The 20,152-nt window shown below is 45.5% G+C and overlaps 1 protein-coding gene across 2 annotated transcripts in view; it reads right to left on the minus strand.

Annotated features, from left to right (window-relative positions):
* PRPS2 (phosphoribosyl pyrophosphate synthetase 2) overlaps positions 1-20,152 on the minus strand; it is a 155,442-nt gene that overhangs the window by 54,871 nt on the left and 80,419 nt on the right. Inside the window, exon 6 of one of the 2 annotated variants that reach the window (XM_086934575.1) lies at positions 3,045-3,204. In XM_086934575.1, the coding sequence (XP_086790701.1) occupies positions 3,045-3,204 (160 nt within the window). Of the gene's footprint in view, positions 1-3,044; positions 3,205-18,367; positions 18,623-20,152 lie in introns of those variants that run through there. The other variant, XM_086934576.1, reaches the window with a different exon arrangement.

The following is a 20,152-nucleotide window of genomic DNA, read 5'->3' on the forward strand; positions in this document are numbered from 1 at the left end:
TGAGCATGCCATTCAGTTCTGTGACCAGGCTACCAGTTTCATTAAGCATCTTTGAGAAATTGTGAAACATGGTCTGAGGAATTTGATTAAAATGCTCCCTTAACAAAATCAATAGTTATATTTACTGAGGCCAAAGGATGATGCACGCATCATTTCTAACACATGCTGAGCGAGTCCTTCAAGAAACTGATCCGGTTAGTCACTATCTCATAGGTACTCAAGGCTTTAATACAAGTTGCTCTGCTCCAGGTTACTGAAAAAGATTAGTTTTATTTTGTTTCCATTCTCCATTCACTTCACCCTCATGAGGTTAGCAAGCCCATGATGCTGTATACCCTGTATCGTAAAGATCGTGCTCAGAGACCATTCCTCAGGGGAAGTTCTGTGGAATTGGTTTGTGAATTAAATAAAATATTTATTAATTTATATATGTGTTTGATGAATGCCTCTATGTATTTTTGTGTACTGTTTTGCAGTTCAAATTATCGAAATGCTTAATCACACATCAACTGACTCAAATAACGACTCAGAGAGGGTCCCCGGATTCCAGTAGTGGCTCTGTGAGGGCCCCCGGATTCCAGTAGTGGCTCAGTGAGGGTCCCCACATTCCAGTCGTGGCACAGTGAGGGTCCCTAGAATTCTAGCAATGATCAAGTGGGTTGTCCACAGAAGTCAAATGGTTAATAATTACTGCTCCAGTGGATGGGCAAACAAAGAGGGACAAGGTGGGAAAAGGAACTCCATTTAATATGAAGCAAGCAAATGACTAAGCAACAAAGCCAATCAATTGTATGCAATGGGAGGGAGGCAAGCCCCCTTAGGTGCTTGGTAAGCTCACAGTAGGTCTTCTGCAACCAGTCCGCTTGCATTGTATGGTAGACTCGACCTAAAAAAAACTGAAGACTTTGCTGACAGTAAAATGCACAAGTAATATATATATCACACTAATCCTTTCGGAGAAGCCAATACAAGACTTGCAGCTTATCTCCCCTGTCCTGACAGCATGCAGCTCAGGATACTACCAAGTAAGTGACTTCAACACAAGAATGCTTTAGAGCAGGATAACGAAGTAACTCCCCTTCACTACCATAGCCTAGTACTTAGTCTAACACGTTAAATTAGAACAGCGCCTAATACAAGGTTGCATTTCGCCCGCGCAATTAACGGGCGCTCAACAGACACTGTGCTCACACGGCCGCGGCCAAATACACGCAGGCATGGCAAACGCTCCGATATACCGCTACCGCGTTATACCGAGGAGTCTTTTGCACCACAGGCCGGCGATAGCTTTATTGTTTTAACGGGCACGCAATAGACGCATTGCACAGAGGGCCCCACAAAGGCATACCGCAACACAAGCGATAAGACCCGATCTTCCGCTTTGCAGATAACCTCGTTGGATACGCAGGGGCTGCACAACAATACTAATGAGTACAAATTCCTGACGCATATACCAATGAGAAACAGAGAGAGGGACCACACAGCTTGTTAGGCCTCTCTTTACAGCAACATCGTAGTTACATGTTTTTAATACCATGTCATCAGTAATGTTGTTCTAACATACAGATAATCAAGACCAACGGCACACTAAACAGACATTTTCTGTCCTTTACCAGCAATCCCAGCAATTCATAGTCCCAGTGATGTTCAACTAAAAAACCTTGATGTTTAATCTTGTCATTTGACTGATGAATGTGTCTCTATAAAAATTGTAATTTTCCACAATGAATTTGAAAAAACCAGCAGCTTTTAAGATGTTCCCCCTATACATACAGCCTTATGGTGGAAGATCTCCCTGAAGCTTTACCCGCTGGACACTGTCGTAGTTTGATTGTTTTTAACGTTAGGTGAGTTTTGAATAGATGTAGGGTACCATATTGGTATTCCATAACTTTTTAGTCTGGTTATATATTCACAAGTCACTCTCACAGAACTACCACTTTTGAGAGTGCCTGCTACACTTGTGCAATGGTGTTGTGACACGCACCGACCATCACTGGCATGTAAAATGCACAAGTATGACAGTCAATGATGTACTTTTCTATCAACAGCTCATTGTGATATGCTTGTGCCTTTCTCTCAACAGGTATTGACAATCGCAACGCGAAGAAGGGTAATATAATAGTGTTATCCCTCCTAAATACACATTGTGGTAGCCATAGGAGCATACATACACCACATCCTATATAAATGAGTGTAGACAGTTTTCCTCACATTTAGATACCTGCTAATATAGTCAATCGTGGTCCTGAAGAATCGCTAGATATACTCTCTGTAGCGTGAAACATGTTGACCTGACTACATCAACCTCTGGATCAGAGTTGGAAACATTATTTTCCATTGCTCCCCTCCAGGGTAATCGTTTTTAATCAAAGCAGTGGCCCTCTGAATAAAGTACCCTTGGTACCACTAGCTTTATTTTAACCCACTATACCCACGTCTACCACCTGTATCTGGCCCCATACCCACACTTCATCTATATGGCAGCTGGAAAAAGATCTCCGCCAAAGAGCCCCTCTTTGAGGTGTCGCCCGTTGGGTATTGCACCGCCGACCCAACGAGGAGCAAGCCCAAATGATGAAGCATGACACCTGAAAGAGTGTGTGAGGGCATTAAATCCAACAAAATGGATTCCCAGGGTGAACTTCTGACCACCCTCCCATAATCCACTCACATCACTGACTATACCTATCCTTTCTTTTGTTAGGAACAGCACGACAACTCTTTGCATAGAGTTTCAAAGTGAAACCTTGCTACAACAAACACAACTTCAAAGTATGCCTGCAGGTGCTTGACTGGAAATCACACCGTCAAAAACCTTGATTAGGCACTTTGCATAAGCAAGGAGCAATCAGTGTGTTTTCCAAGTATTCTAAGATGAAGCTACAGGAGTTACCAATGTAGGGGGAAGAGAGAACAGTTCTCCCTCTTGAAGACATTCGATCACAAATAATGCTCTCATACTCAGCTCTCATACTACTTGTAACCCACTGCAGTGAGTACAAATTGGATACTGGTTATAGGATTTAACCATCTGTAAATACCTTAATTTTGGAGCAATGTTTCATTTTGTCCTCCTGAGGGATTGTGTTGGTTACTACCACAGCTTCAAACGCAGCATTGTTGATTCGGGAAATGGCAGGGCCAGAAAAAATTCCATGTGTTAGAATTGCGTAGACTTTAATTGCACCTGCGGACAGGAGCCTGGAAAAAGTAGAGGGTGTTATTCATACATAACGAAGTATACCTGTGCAGAATACTGCAAACAAACATAACGTTAATCTTAACAAATCGGTTTTAATAACCTTGATGCAAATGTTTGCACAACTCTCAACTTGTGCATATACAGTGTGAGGCTTTACTGCAGCACACAATTCCTAAAAGGCAAGAGGCATTACCAGGACACCTGAATATATTACAAGAGCACTAGTTACAGTTAGAGAAGCGGTTTGTAAAGTCACAGATAGTAGGGGAGTCGATCTGGCCAGGACATTAACATACTAACACCTTACCAACACCACTAACATGAGAGACTGATCAAATAATGTGTTAAACCTATTGTTATGAAATGTTGCTTACCTGTTCTAAATAAGTCTGCAGTCTTCTGCCCAACTATTCTTCCAATGATAATGCGCCGGCTGACAGTAACGCAAAGTGTGATAAACATGCAAGTACTCTCACAGAGTGGCACCCAGTTCAGTTTAGTGTCTACCAGTGAAGTGGTATTCCAAGCAGGTAAGAATCGAGAAGTTGTAAAAGGGTGCAATTAGATGGAGGGGCCTCCAAGTATGCAGCTAGGTACACTCTTAACTCAAGTTTGCAAATTAAGGCTACGACTGGAAGGTAGGCGCAACGGCGGCTGGGATTGACCAGTCAGGCATGTTCCGGAGCCATGCTTGGCAACATGGCCGTGACGCGGAACTCTTCTTATTCAGGGAGTGGTGCATTCAACGTTTCACAGTTGACACCACACAGAAGGCCCAGGTCTACGGAAAATGAAATAAATGCAAACCTGGCACTGATGAAGTTCACATTTTGGAATTCACAAGTCAGACACACCTGCTTTGGGGAGGGGCATTTAGACATGAAGCCAGCTAGTCCACGGATGCTGAATGCGCCGGAGGTTTACAAGGCTGGAGCAGGTCCATCTCAGGAGACAGAGCTGCAGGGATTTACTCGGGTCTTATCTCAACAGATATATCAACTTGGGAGTTGCTCTTCTGTCCAGAGTCGTGATCCACAGGAATAATGCAAGCTGGACCGACTACGTGCTCTGAAGACACTACTTCGAAATGAGTCAAGTGTAAAATGGGTTTCCCTTTCAAACAGTGCATGCTCTGCAGACAGCGAATTAAAAGTCAAATGTTCTAATTAAAACTATAGCGATTTAAAATATAGATTACGGTACCAGAATTGCAAAGGGTCACTGGGTTCCAAATATACATTTAAACAAAATGGTTTGGACAAGGCTTGGCTTCAACAGTGACTGGAGCTGCCGTGCAATTTCATTTAGAAGCATGTATATGCGTGCACAATCCGCAAGAATTTGTAAAAAAAACAAAAAAAAACAGAATGGAAACAAATATTGTAAATTGTTTCTGTAATCTTACATGAACTACATACATGCTTCATGATTTAAACTGTATTCCTGTCCATGCCAAGCATTGGATGACAGTGACGCTGTCAAGTTCTTTTTATCCCCTTCAAAGCCCAACACATTTACTGCCACTTTCTCGTAGATGGGTTAAAGTAAGTGCTTCCTGCTCACGTCAGGATACTAAATTGACAGTTTCAGACGGATATAATCAAGTTACCTACTTGTGACCATAGTTTAGTAGCTCAGACTATTCTAGTCACATTTTTTGCATTGTTCTGCCATCTACTGGTTGTGTCTGGAAAAGCATGCGGTTTGAAAATAATGTGGATCAAGCATAAATCTGCCTGCCACCTGAAAACGCACACCATGAGCCCCGGACGCCTCAGAACTATGGTCACATGCATACGCATATACTCGGGTAAACTATCAACCATTTGATGGAAATACAATATTAAATCACAAACCAAGAAAGGGAGTCAGTAGTCTAGCGACTAAACGCCAAAAGCCACACACTGAAACAAACTAGCATTATGAAGCATTAAAATAATTAATAGCGCATGTATGTAGCTAGACTCCCTCACCCATTAGAAAATTAGCACCAGGATAATTGAAACAGGCATTAGGACAATGTGAAGTTTGCAATAGAAAAGAACTTCTGACACTACAGCAATACAAACGCAGCAAAACAATGTAATATTACTGCCAACATGGTGCTCTAGGTCTTCCACCACATTGGCAGTAGCAAATATTGTGAAGAATAATCTTAATAGCCATTTTAATATCCAGTTGCCTCCAATGCTCCGTTCCCCACTGATACAGCTAAATAGCCAATATACACATAGTCTCCGTCTTTAATGTATGCACCTTTTAAATGTGAACCGCTCCACTGCCAATATGGTTTCTGTGCTACTGTAACTCGAACGATGGTTTGTTTGCCACCATGTCTGTTTACGGTGCGTGTGAAGTCACTTTCGAGTTGGTGTTGGGGAAGACGTGGAGTCTTATAACAAATTCACCAATGCCTATGCAGGATGATGGGATTTCTGTAATTTAATGTAGACACTGCAAAAGTACGTCCATAAGAGGTATTTTACTACTACCTTGTGGAACAGTCTCGCCGTGAATCTCAAGAATGGAAAGGGGAGACCACTCGGTCACCCCGAACGTATGGCCGGGTGCCCCGATCCCCTGGGAAACCGTTGCGGGCGGGGGGCGTGTCCCGGCCGGTATGCCCATAGCGGCGTGGTCGGAGCACGCCCCTGCAGCCTAAAAGGGTTGTCCTAAACACCCACCCGGAAGTCCCTGGACCTATGGGCGGGCTGGGGTCGCGGCCCCGCCTTCCCACTGCTGGATAAAAGGCGCGGGAATTTAGGTAAGCGTCCTCTTGTTCCTGCGCTCTGAAGACTGCACCACTCGTCGCTCGTGAGCCCTCAAGGGAACAAGCTGCAGTTTTTTGAACGTGTAATCTTGTTTTTTTGTCTGTTTCAGCCGTCGGGACGTAGCTAGGTTCGAGTTGCGGCTGGATAAACAGGCAGAGGTAGAATCTGTACGCAGATATGCCAGGCAAGAAGAGTGGAAAGAGCTCAGATGGAACGAATGCTGCGCACATTGGTGAACCAAGTGTCAGCGATGGACAGAAAATTCGGTAAAGTAGACCAGCTGGGTCGTGGCTTGGCGGCCCTCCGGAAACAAGTGGAGGCCCAAGCGGGGCCCTCAGGGCGACCTAAGAGGATGGTAGGGCCTGCTTTGCCAAACATTACCCCAGGGGGGATAAGGGGAAAAAGAGTAAGGGGAAAAAGAGTAAGGGGAAAAAGAGTAAGGGAAAGCGGGTCCTAGCAAGGCCCCAGTCCCGATGGAGGTCCCACCGGTCCCAGTAGCTCCAGCGTCCAGCCCGGTACCCACACCGGATGAGGGATTGCCAATCCCTGTGGTTATCACACTGCTGGATGACAACCAAATGCCTCCCGAACTAGCGCTTCAGTTGGCGGCTGTGTTACCCTGGTTGAAGAAGGGAGCGGGGGGATCCCCGGCTGTGGAAGACCCAGCCGAAGAAGCTAGGTTGATTATTGAGCAGCTCAGACAGACAAGGGGTGCTGGGGCAGTGAATGTGCCTTCTATTTCTCCACAGGTGGCGAAGGTGGTCGTTGTCGAAAACCAGAATAAGTCAGACACGGCGGGAGGTGCGGCGGAAGCCGGTAAGAGATCACTCCCAATGATGGGGGAGGGCGCGGTACCCTCAAGGCGGGAAAGCTTGGTGCAACATATTCCCATAGCCACTAAGGAACTATAATCTTATCCGCTTAGACATTGTACTGCTTCCATATTATTGTTTGATTGTTATTACTCTGTATACTCTTGTATGATTGATACCCTATTTGTGCAACTCACTGTCTAGGGAATCTCATATTGATTTAAGAGTCTTGTTTATCCTACCTACTGTTTCTGTAAAGCGCTCTGATATCTGCAAAGATCTTGTTCGCGCTATATAAAACTTTAAAAATAAATAAATAAATATATAAACATGTTTTCATTGTGGACTGATCATCGGGAGTTAGAATATGCTAAAACTCAGAAGGATTTATGGCCTCCCAGTGTATGGCGGGCAAAAATGGCAGAATTCAGGGTCGAATAATCCATGATGAATTGGATCAGGGCCTTTTCTATTTTTGTAGCGATTATCGCTGAACGAACACCGGAACTGTTGAGTGACCTGGCTTGCTACCAGAGCAGGATCACGAGCTTCCATGAGAAATATGGAGGAGAAGAATGGAAAGGGTATGACATGGCTTTTAGAAAAGCGAAAGAGTTTAATGAAACACTGACGTGGGATTGTTTGGATACTGTATCGTGGTATGCGCAGCTCTTGCCGGGATCAGCGGGTGCTTCAGGATCGCGCACAAGCGGCTCCAGGGCCTTGCCACAAAAACAGCCTCAGCCCTTTCGGCCAAATTACGGGTGAAGAGTCTCAGCCCAGATCGGGCGGAAACGGGAATAAGAGAGGAGTGTGTTGGGGTTTCAATAAGGGGACGTGTAGCAGGCCGCAAGGAACGTGTAGGTTCAGGCATGCGTGCTCTAGTTGTGGTAACACCTCACACCCCGAAACTAGCTGCTGATCTAGAGCCAATGGTACCGGAGATAAAGGGGGTACTAAGCAGGATTGATACGGCGCGGCGGAAATTCACACCATCGCCCGTTGATATCCTGGCTTTGACCCTGTGGCTGAACAAATACCCTGATCATGCGCCCGCCGGGATCCTGCGAGATGGCTTCTCATATGGCTTCAGGATCCCGGCGGCTGATTTTCAGGGGGCCCCCTCATGTAAGAACCAATTGTCTGTTCAGCGCAACCCAGCAGTTGCCGCCACAAAGATTGCCAAGGAGCTTGGCTTGGGGCGGGTTGCAGGCCCTTTTTGTGACCCACCAACGGCCGATTTTGTGTGTTCCCCATTAGGGGTAGTGCCTAAAAAGGACCCGGGGGAGTATAGGCTCATCCATAATTTGTCGGCACCAAAGGGGGCTTCCGTTAATGAACGATCGATCCTGACATTTGCAGCGTGAAGTATGCATCTTTTGATGACGCAGTGGTAATGTTGAATCGCTTAGGCCCCGGTGCATTGTTAGCAAAAATCGGATATTGAATCTGCATTCAGGTTGCTTCCGGTGCATCCCCAAGATCAGCACTTACTGGGTTTTACGTTTCAGGGGAAATACTACATGGATATGTGCATGCCAATGGGTTGTTCAATTTCGTGTGCCTATTTTGAAATGTTTAGCTCTTTTCTGGAGTGGGTGTTCTCGAAGGCCACAGGGCACCATCATGTGATGCATTATCTTGATGAAATCCTGTTCCTCGGCCCGGCGGGCTCTCGGGACTGTGCGCGGGCATTGCAGGAATTTTGCGTGCTTATGCGGGGTTTCGGGGTACCGTTGGCGCCAGGTAAGACGGTGGGCCGACTACCTCCCTGGAGTTTCTGGGCATCGAATTAGACTCCGTGGAGGGTTGCTTCCGCTTGTCGGCGGAGAAGATGGCCAAATTCAGGGCTTCCCTGTTGCAGTGTCTTCGGAATGAGAAAGTGACACTGCACCAGTTGCAGCAAACAGTGGGTCAGCTTAACTTTGCATTGAGGGTGATACCGATGGCTCGCCCTTTCTCACGGTCCATTGCCCAGGCCATGGTTGGCCTCAAGGAAGGGCACCATCGCACGAGACTGTCGGCAGAGGTTCACCAAGACATGCTCATTTGGTTGGCATTCCTGGCGGACTTCAACGGCCGAGTGGTCTCGAGCAAAGCCCCAACCTCGTCGGCGGAACTAGGCTTATGGACTGACTCGGCGGGCAGTGTGGGGTTTGGCGCGATCCTTGGAAACCGTTGGTCGGCCCAAAGATGGCCAGCATGGTGGGAAACAAGCGGTTTGACGAGTAACATTGGCTTTCTAGAGCTCTTCCCCATCTGGGTGGCTCTGTCGGCATGGCCGGAGGAGTTCAGAGACCGCTCGGCGATATTTTGGTCCGATAACATGACTGTTGTTGAGTGCATTAATCAGCAGGCAGCACGCTGCAAATGGATATTGCGATTGTTGAAGAAATTGTGTTGAAATGATTGAGATTAAACGTACAATTCAGGGCAAAACATGTGCCGGGTGTGCTGAATAATGCAGCTGATGCGCTCTCTCGTTTCAAAATGCAGGCTTTCAGGGATTGCTTACCGTCAGCGGAGCTAGTGGCAGCGCCATTTCCCGAAGCATTATGGCAAATCGGGGCCCCGGACTACAAAACCTTGTGGCAGCCAGTTTAGCGCCCAGGACAAGGAAAGCTTATGAAGGGACGTTTCGCTCGAACTGCGCCTTTTTGGGCCCGGCATGGGAGCATAGATGGGGTCAGGAGGGGTCCTTTACCTAATTTTTAGAGGCACTCCATGAGGAGGCCGGTCGGCGGCAACCGCTAATCGGTATAAGGCAGCCATATCGTTTATGGCTCAGCTCCAGGGGATCAGGGACCCGACGGACTTCTTTATAGTCAGGAAGGCGCTGCGCGTCTGGTGGCGCTTAGAAGGGTGCAAAAAGGATAACAGGCACCCAATAGGATTTGACAAGTTGACCTCCTTGTTGGCTAAACTGGAGGAGACGTGCTCCTCACCTAGCGAGGTTGTACTGTTCCGGGCAGCGTTCGTGTTGGCTTTCTATGGGGCCCTGCGGGTGAGCGAATTAGTGGCTACCAACAAAAAAGATACAGAGGGGGGTCTCCGCAGGGATCACACCCAAGTGAAGGGGTATTCTCTGCTGATCACGATAGCCAGGTCAAAGACGGATCAGGAGGCCCAGGGGAGTAGCATTGTTCTGCAGCGCGCTCCAGGTAGTCCCTGTTGTCCAGTGAGGCATGTTGAGGCCTACCTCAAACAGAGGTTGACAACGTGGGGGGGAAGGGGGGGGCCCTGCTGCGACATATGGACGGCTCCCCGTTAACGAAGTTTCAGTTTCAGAGGGTGCTGGCAATCACGATTGCAGCTGCGGGCTTGAACCAGAGTGATTTTGGGACCCATTCATTCAAGATAGGGGCCGCAACAGAAGCAACGGCTGGGGTCTGCAGGTAGATAATGTTAAACAATTAGGTCGCTGGTCCTCAAATTGTTTCAGAAGGTACGTGCGACTGCACATGTTGTAAGTTACTGAAGAAGTGCACTCACGCTTGTTGTCTTGTTTGGATTACAGTTTCACGAGCCTGTGACGCAGGGCGGAAATTGGGACCGGCCCAGTGTCAGCCAACCACCTCTTCAGGAACAAGGAATGGAAGACGAGTGGTCTGGGTTGGGGGCCACGCATACGTGAGACGTGCCGGGGACATATTCAAGGCAGGTGATGCGATCCACACATCTGAGGAATATGGTTTCAGGGTATCCTTCCATGGGAAGGGCGGCCTGTGTATTGACCAACTACAAAGTTTTGTCAAAGAATTATTAGGGCGGCACAGGTCACCGCCATCTGTAGTCATAGTGCACATTGGGGGCAACGACTTGGTAAGGTTGGGCAGGTGAGCTTTAATTGAGCACATACTTTCTGCAGTTAGTTGGTTAGCAAAGACGCTCCAGGGGGTGTACAATAGCTTGGTCTCACATGATTCCGAGGAGGGTATGGTGGGGTGGTTTGTCCACAACAGCGTTGAACCATTCGGTAAAGAGGGTCAACCATAAAATGGAGAAATTGTTTCGCGCGGCTCATCTCCAAAGCATATCTCACGGGTGCATCTGGGGCGTTCACTGTTATTCTGATGATGGGGTTCACCTGTCCAGGGTGAGGAATGACTAATTTGTAGGAGACATGATAGCTTGGCTAGTGGGGTTGAGGGGACATGGATAGGAGGTGGGGGGGCCAGATAATCGTCAACTATCTGGCCTGTGGCAGTAAGGTCATGATCGGTGAGCAGTGATTTCAAGTTCCCTAGCGGGGGGCGCCACCCATTATGGTCCACGCTGTCCTTACAGATACCCCGCACGGGAGCTCGGACAACCTTAAGATGGCGTTGAGTGAAAGGGGGCCACCACGACAAGGGAAGTTACAGTTGGCTACGAGGGTAAAGTCCTCTGCGCATGCGCCACTCACACGTGAGGGCGCCGGAATTTGGTGATAGGGACCCGACACCGGTTGGCCCCCAACGTTAGGATGTACAAATTCGTATGAATGCATTATGTCATGATGTTAGACTCTGTTAGGAAATCTTTGTATTAGAGATTTGTTAAGGTTAGCCTGAATACCTGTCTTCATCAAATGTAATGGAAGTTGAATTTGTACATGATACATGAAACGTTTTTAATTTAAAGTTTTTAAATTTTGTTTCATATTTTAATAAATACGGCCGGGGGGGTTGTGAGGCCCCCCCCATCCTTCCAAAAGTTCAAACTGTGTCTGTCTCCTCCCATTGGGGATTGGTGATGGAATGGGTGGTGGGCATCCCGGCCCATATGGAAAGGGGAGACCACTCGTCACCCCGAACGTATGGCCGGGTGCCCCGATCCCCCGGGAAACCGTTGCGGGGGGGGGGGCATGTCCCGGCCGGTATGCCCATAGCCGCATGGTCGGAGCACGCCCCCGCAGCCTAAAAGGGTTGTCCTAAACACCCGCCCGGAAGTCCGTGGACCTATGGGCGGGCTGGGGTCGCGACCCGCCTTCCCGCTGCTGGATAAAAAGCGTGGGAATTTAGGGAAGCGTCCTCTTGTTCCTGCGCTCTGAAGGCTGCACCACTCGTCGCTCGTGAGCCCTCAAGGGAACAAGCTGCAGTTTTTTGACCCACCCACCAGCCCCTGTGGCAAGAAATATTGGAGTAAACAAAGTTATAGGTTGTAATTTGATTGTAATAAAACATGTCTTGTGGGAATCGTTGCCTTCATCATAAGTCAATGCCAAGAGTATGCATGTAACTAATTACTTGCTTATAGGCCTTTTTTTTTTCCTTTGTAAAAATGTCAAGGAATGTATGCAATAAAGAACGTTCTGTGCTTTAGGACCTTTTTCTCCTTTGTAGCAATATTAAAGTCATTGGATATATCGAGCTGTACTTTAAGAGTAAGCATAGGTTTTTTTCTCCTTAGTAGGTAACTGTCGTATTTAGCCTTCGGTCGGGCGGTAATGTCATGATCAATGAGCAGTGATTTCAAGGTCCCTAGCGGGGGGCGCCACCCATTATGGATGGGAGCGCCCGGGGGAGGCGGCCATTAGCCCCTCCCATGGGGGGCGGCACCCATTACGGATGGGTCGCCCAGGGGGAGAAGGCCATAGGCCCCTCCCAGGGGGAGACTGCTATATGCCCCTCCCAGGGGGAGACGGCTATATGCCCCTCCCAGGGGGAGACTGCTATATGCCCCTCCCAGGGGGAGACGGCTATATGCCCCTCCCAGGGGGAGACGGCTATATGCCCCTCCCAGGGGGAGACGGCTATATGCCCCTCCCCAGAATTTCCCGGGTGCCGGATATCCGCTACGGCGGAAGAGAGTGCGGGGAAAAGTCCACGCGGTCCTTCTTACGGATACCCCGCACGGGAGCTCGGACGACCTTAAGATGGCGTCGAGTGAAAGAGGGCCAGTCTCCCTGTGAATCTCAAGAATAAAAAATTATCCTTGTAGAAATTTAAGATTGAGTTAAAATTCTTATTTTTAGCTGCTATGCATTTCTGATCCTGCTATGGCAGTGTATGGGTCACTGACCAGCACATCATGGCCTTATGGTATAAGACAATACATATATGTAACTAGTAGTTGTATGTTGGGTAATTTTTCATTAGGTTTACTTATCCAAAGGGAATGAACAGTAGAAAGTTCTACAAGGTGCCTGGGAGTCCGGTAGGTGTATCCCAGGCCCTCCGTGTACCCATCAGGCAAAACCATACCAGAATAAATCCTTAATGGCTTTGCTTCTAAAAGACTTTAATGCTGTTACTAGTGTACCCATCAGGCAAAACCATACCAGAATAAATCCTTAATGGCTTTGCTTCTAAAAGACTTTAATGCTGTTACTAGAGTATTAAATGTGGCTCCCATTCTTTGGCGGCTCAGCAAGGGGTCTTATGGCAACTGTTTTTTCACTCTAACGAGACTCATACGATATGGCCCTCCGAAGGGATAGATGTCCGGTGACATGGTGGACCACCCCCTTTCAGTCAAAAGATTCCCTTGGACTTGACTTTTTAAAGCTCTTTACTTAAATTTAAAGAACTCCGTTAGGTCAGAGGCTCTCAGGTGATGGGCCTGGATGATCCAAGAATCCCAATGTAGTAAGGAGGGATAGGAGCCATTTGCAGGAAATCAGATGCTGATTTTATATTTATCATCTCTGTACCAAGGACAAATTTACCAAATAAGCTTAGAGCGACAACAAACAAATTCCTGTGCACAATAATAGGAAAGAAAATGCAAGTAGCTTTCCTGACTGCCAAAAGGCTGGAGTGTCTCCTCTCCAAAAGTGACCTCGCAAGCAGGGCAACCCGATTGAAGGCTTGACTTCACTGATAAATCAAGTCTCTGTTCCAAATTATGAGAAAACCTAGCGGGTGGAAGCACAGTCTGACCAGCACTCGCAACTTAGGAAATTTCAAGAAATAAAAGTAACAACCGTACTGGAACAAAACTTAAAATCAATTTGAGCACATGAGGATCAATTACCACAGGCCTACAGATAGGAGAGTGATACCAAGGTTCCGCCTATTAATGCAAGGGACAGAGCACTTCCTCAGAATGCAGACAAGTCACTTCATCTAAGTGGATATTATCTATTTGCGAGGTTGGGCCTTCTCCTCTTGGACCACAACCAGCACGAGCCCGACACACTGCCTTATAGCAAACATCGACTCCAAGGAGATTTTAATAAAATCACCTTGGATTGGTATTTAGATAACTAACAAATTATAAGTTGACAAAAATACAAATGCAAGATCAGTTACTTCTACAAGCTGAAAATGTGAAACTCCCCATGCACAGCCAGTTTACGACCAAATCAATAAGAGTGCACTGACAACTGGCCATTAAGTCATCCATGGTTTTACACCTATAGATCGGAAAGCCAGAAAGTGAGCGGATATCTTTTCCACCTTGGTTGAACAGTCTGGACCCGCATCTTCATTTCAGCTGGGATTCAAATCCCTAACTTGACCTGGATATTACAGCTTGCGATCCAAGTCTCATGACAGCAGTACATCAGAAACCCACAGATGTAAACTCTTTGCTTGACTATACATCATACCATTCAAGAGCTCTCTGGGATAATCTACCCTTGGGCCAGGTTTTGTTAGGCATAGGGGGCATTGTTCTGAGGCAGACTTTCCTGGAACAATCATAGATCCTAGAAGGAAGCCTGGCACAGAGAGCATACCCAAGACAAATCAACTGGGCTCATAAGAGCAATAAATACACTGCGATCTGCTTTGTTAGAAAAGTTTCCAAAATCAGAAAGTGAACTTATTTGTTGGCATGACCTTCTGGGTACCAAAATACGACAGAGTAATCAAAAGAATTGTACTCTGCTAAGTGTAGGAGCCAAACCAAACGCGGAGGCCACGCTTTGCCTTCCATTGGACAATTTACCTCAACGACAAACTTTTTCATGCATGACACAGAAACATCTTTAGTATTGGTGGGTACATCTACCAAGGCGCACTACCCCTATGGGGGTTGCAGTGTTAGCAAGCTCACATCTCCATCCCACAGTGTGATACTGAGTAATGGACAAATCTGGCATTGGAATAAAAAGAGCACAGTAACCCATGCTTTGTGATCTACAGATTAAAGAGTCCCTGTGGTTCGTTCCACATTGGTTTAACTGCCACAGAGGTGAAGACGAGGATGCAGGAATAGATCAGTACTCTTAAAGATGGAAAAATCGACAACAAGATTAGCCCAGCACCAAGTAGGGCATGGCCCAAAGGATTTTGAATGAGCTTTTTTGGAACGTTTGGACCAAAAACGTGGTGGAGCAGAGAAAGCTTTACATGAAAAAGAAGCCTGCAGGATAGTTTCTGAACAAATATATGAGACTGGGGTGAACAATCTGATGGAGTCAAAAGATAAGCAAGTAAGGCAAGGATCTAGGGACCTCTACATCTCCAGGATGGAACTTGTCGGGTACAACTATAATTGACCATATTTGTAGAGGTCTTATGTGCTATGTCCCCCATGTTCTGGTTTTGTCCATCATAACTTTTGTTTCTCTTTTCCATCAAAATCATCTCCATCAGTTCACTCTCATTTATTGATCCTGCATGTTATCTGGCTCCCTTATTATATTTTTGCTACTTGAACTTTTGACTTCGTAAAGTTTAGGCAGCACAAACGGCATGTACATGTCCAATTACCATCTTCGTATCAGCATACTCCCAAGATGATGCCGTAGTGATGCTATGCACCAGTGTTCCCAAGAGGATATCATTTGACATCGGGGACAACATTTTTCATCCCACGACTCACTGGTTTAATGTGTTTTCATACTGGACTGATTTGCCGGCAGCGAAGAGGACAGTATTCTTTTGGATTTTAAGGAAGGGCCGGGGATGATTTGGGGGGGGGGGGGGGAAAGTCAGCTTTTGTGGAGTGCTAAGTGTAGAGAGCTGCCAGTATTGTAGGCCACTACCAGCGCTCCCTCGTGGTTCTTTCATGGTAGGATGTTTTGCGATTTTTGTCCCGGTTTAAAGTTCTTCCACCATTTTCTAAGGGACTTTGATTGTCAATTGCTTTGCTCTAGTCCTGAAATTGATGTCAGCCTTGAATTGATAAAACTAGGGGCCAGATCGGTGACATCTCATTGTTTGAGGAACCGGAGTTTGATTGACTGACAGGGTGATGATCGATTTTTTCCATGTTCATGAAACATGCAGACAGTTTCATAGCATGCCACTTTAAGCTACTAGACTTAATGTCATATCGCGGAAAGACTATGAATCTCATTAATCCATGAGAGGTAGCTTTAGATTGTATCGAGTTCAATATTTTGTATTTCATATATTTTCAGATGGTTGATTATATAGGTCCAGCAAGTGAAAACCACTGACCACTTGTATGCCTTCATCCGGTCCGATGTGATAAATAAAAGCATGTACTGAGCATTATTCTTTGGAAAATGCTTTCTCAAACAGTATATTTTGGACTACCTTCGGTTTGTTTATGCCCCTTTTTAGGTCAAGCGGTGAGATCTGCTGTAATCAGTCTGCGGGCTTTAAGTTTTTTTTTTTTTTTTTACCTCCTTTCTCGCTATTTGCTGGCCGCATTGTCATTTGGTCATTCTTGCTTTTTTATTGGTTTAAGGCATGCATTTGTCTTGCCTCTTTTCCAAATGCCCCTCCCAGAGAGCTCAGGCCAAGTATAGTAGTCTTCCTCCACGTTGTGTTTTACCATGGCAAACTTTTTTCGTTTGGTTATTTAAGCTTGAAGCTTGTTATACTATCTTGTTTATATTTCTTATTGTTGCTTGCGTGGAACATTTAGAGTATTTTTTCTTACTGCTCCCATGGGATATTTTTAGCAAAGTTAATTATTGTTTGTTTCTTGTAGGTGCTGTGTTCGGCTGGGTGACAGTTTGGTCCTCTATCCCTGATCAAGTTGCCAAAAATAATCAGGCAAAGAAACAGTTGTTTATTATACTATGGTCTGAACATTTAAACTGGCTTTTAATAGTGTGCTGTGGGCCTACATATTAAAGAAATGGTCGGCCTTTGGGCTATTTTTTTATGGGTCTAGTGGGTCTCGCACACATTGGAACAGGGGAAGAGTGCAGAAGCTGTGCTCATTTAAACTACACTACACTTACCTACCACAAATGGTTTTAGGTCAGGCATATTCTCCTGCACAAATAGGAAAATGTTGATTTAAGGGATCCAGTTGGTGGCACAATCAATCCAACAGGCTTCCTGGTGGTTGCTCCCATGAGACACTTCTTTTCTTATTTTAATTCCACATTTCTTTGTAGTTCCCTTGGTTTGACGCCAAGCCCATTTTAATACTTGTACACACACCCATAGTGATAATGTACCAAAGTATAGTGGGGATGGGACCTTTTGTTTGAAAGTTTCTAAAGGACTTTAAAACAGTAGGATGGTTTCAATGCCTTTAGGAGAAAACTGCTTGATCAATATTTCAAAAACCTAGAGTATCTTATCTAAATGTATGATCTGCCCACAAAACATAGACCCTTTAAAAAAAAGGTTTACTCAGTTTCTGTCACTGAGAAGGTTATGGTAAGAGCAGTAAAAGAAGCAGGAGGCGGCGGCAGCACATTCCAGGATTAAGAGAACAATTAGTTAACAATAGCAGATGAGGAAAGTATCTAGCACTTATGGAATTGTAGATTCACTAATGCGGACAGAAATCCATTGGTTGTTTTCTTTACAAGTTCTGTTCACAGATAACATTCCATTAGCAAGTCTGTTTACACATTTACTATACAAGTCCCCATTCTCGGAATAGAAAAACAAACTGATATCTAGCCCAAATTCTGGACAGGAATATAGGGATTCCTTGTGCTACTTTTCAAATCTCAATAAGCTTTCCTCAGTGGAGACCCAGATCAATGATTAATGTCCAGAATATCTTCAGCTCAAGACTTACAGACACTCAGGTGAAAATGGTCTCTCCATAACCTCTAAAAGGGAGTTTAAGTCAGAATGCTGGGGTCCACTTCACACCATCATCCATTTCAACATCACAGGAAAGCCTTATGCAATGTATGGGAGAAAAGAAACACTTCAACAGTCATCCTGGTTCAGATGGTGAATGCTCCAAACCGTATTTTATAACAAGTAGCAAAAGTCCACTCCATTCCACAGTCCGCTCCCCGCCCCACCTAACACCACTTAAGATGGTGATCAACTCTGAACATATCACCAAGTTACCTATCGGATGCAAACCTTTAAGAAACATGACCTGGCATAGTGCTTGTATTTTATCATCAAGTTGTTTAGGATTCACTAGCCCCATGCCTGTAAGCTCAATTTTTAAACCGGGAAAACAAACAGATCAATTTGTTTGGTACCACATTCATAACAAGCACTTGCAAAACGAACAGGTCTGGCATAGGCTGCCACTGTTTTGGCTTTGTCGATGCTTGTTTTGGCATATTGTTTGTAAAATGTTTAACAGGGGAACTGCGGAGGCATCAACACACCAACACAAATATACACACACAAATAAAAACACACACTGGCTAAAAGACAAAAAAAGCTGGACTCAAAAAGCACACATTGCTGCAGCAGTCCCTTGGCACTGAAGAGAAGTACTTTGTGTGAGATGTGCTCTTCGTGAAACAGTAGAATTGTACCACTCACAGTGATGTTAACCAACAGCTGAAGTGGGCTGACCCTGCCATGCTGTACACTGCAGGGGCAGAAATATCATTTGAATGACAATGCAACAGACCAATGGGTGAAGAAGGCTGCTCATTAGTATCCATGCCTGCTGGGATAGATAGTTTAGTACTTTTTCTCCACAGAAGGTTCCCATAGTGGGTGTTTTCTTTCTTCTTTGCATGCTGGGATTTGTAGTTCGTTTCTTTTTCCCTGGTGGGTGTAAAGATGCCAAGAGTCAATTAATATTTTTGTCCAGCCATGAATCTTGCACCAAAAGCAGGTCCATGATTTGGGCTGTCCATGTCACAAACGGAACAGCAATTCTTTTTTACTGAACTAATCAATGCACATCAGCAAGCCCACTGAGGGTTGAAAATAATATTAATTGACTCTTGGAATCTTCACAACCACCATGGAAAAAGGAACATGAACTATTTATCCCAGCATGCAAAGAAGGAGAAATTAAACATCCACTAATGGAAAATTACTCATCTATCCCAGCATGCATGGATACTAACGAGCATTCCACTAGAGGCAATAAAGAGAAATTTTGAAAATGAATTGTTTGTTCGTGGTAATTGTGTGGATGCCACAAGATGAGCCTGTGAACAAGGGCTTTGGCAACCCTAAACGCATAAGGCAGAAAAAATATGGTAGTTGGAATTGCAGGTTGCCTTAAAGAATGGAACGACATGCTGATATATATATATATATCTGAGACACGAAGCGAGGAGCTTCTCTAATGGGTGCCCTCCGGCTGCTAACAGATGACAGGAATGGAGTTTGAATTGGAAGGGCCTCCAGGAGGGGCCCGCCAGAACTTTAGAACTGAATATTTTGAAGCAGCTAGGGTTTGCCGAGGATTACTCTCAGCACGACAGACTTGTGGCTTTAGGGAAAACATGGAAAGCTGCTGTTTGCCTGCGTGGTTGTGAAACCGTTAATTTGCACGAGGTAACCGAGGTATGGAACACTTTCCCTTTTAAAGCAATGTTTGCACTCGGGACACTCCGTGCTGACTGGAATTTCACCAAGATCGGTAGTGGGAACCAGCTGAAATTTGAAGGGCAGTGGAGCATTGTGGGCAAGTTAGTCCCTTTTAAAACGGATATGACATTGAACATTTTACAGCAGAGAAACTTTTATACCGGCACCACTTGGGGGTTACTGTTGAAACTTGTAAAACAGAAGCACTCACCTCTGCTGTTGTGTATGAAGATAATGTTGAAGTAACACCTTAAACACTGTCCCTTTAAACTGGATATAATGACTGAAGTCCCTTTTCACTGGTCATTAAGTTACGTTATTTAAACCTTAACGACCCCACGAACACAGCAGCTTGGCATTTGAGGAAGAGTTATGGAAACTCGAAACGCGTCATGCCTGTGTGTTTTTACCCATGAATAAAAAGAACTTTTACAAGCACGGATGGTGTGGTCCGTGCAGCGTGAGGTATTGCGCACGTCTTTTGTGATATATATATATATATATATACACACATACACACACACAATTCATCCAAGCGCAATGATGCGCGAGTGCACTCCTTCCAGCAAGATAACACCAATATAAATTCCAGTTGGAAAATAAGCTTATTCAATCTTTCATAAAAATAAGGGCCAGGACAAAACACCCCACGCGTTTCAGCGATAAACGCCTTGCTCACGGGTATATATATAAAAAAATAAATGATCAAGAGTTTTGTCTCATTTAAACCGCTGCAAAATAGCCACTTCCCAG

Source organism: Lissotriton vulgaris, chromosome 8 (genome assembly GCF_964263255.1).
Source record: "Lissotriton vulgaris chromosome 8, aLisVul1.2, whole genome shotgun sequence".
Lineage (NCBI taxonomy): Eukaryota > Metazoa > Chordata > Amphibia > Caudata > Salamandridae > Lissotriton > Lissotriton vulgaris.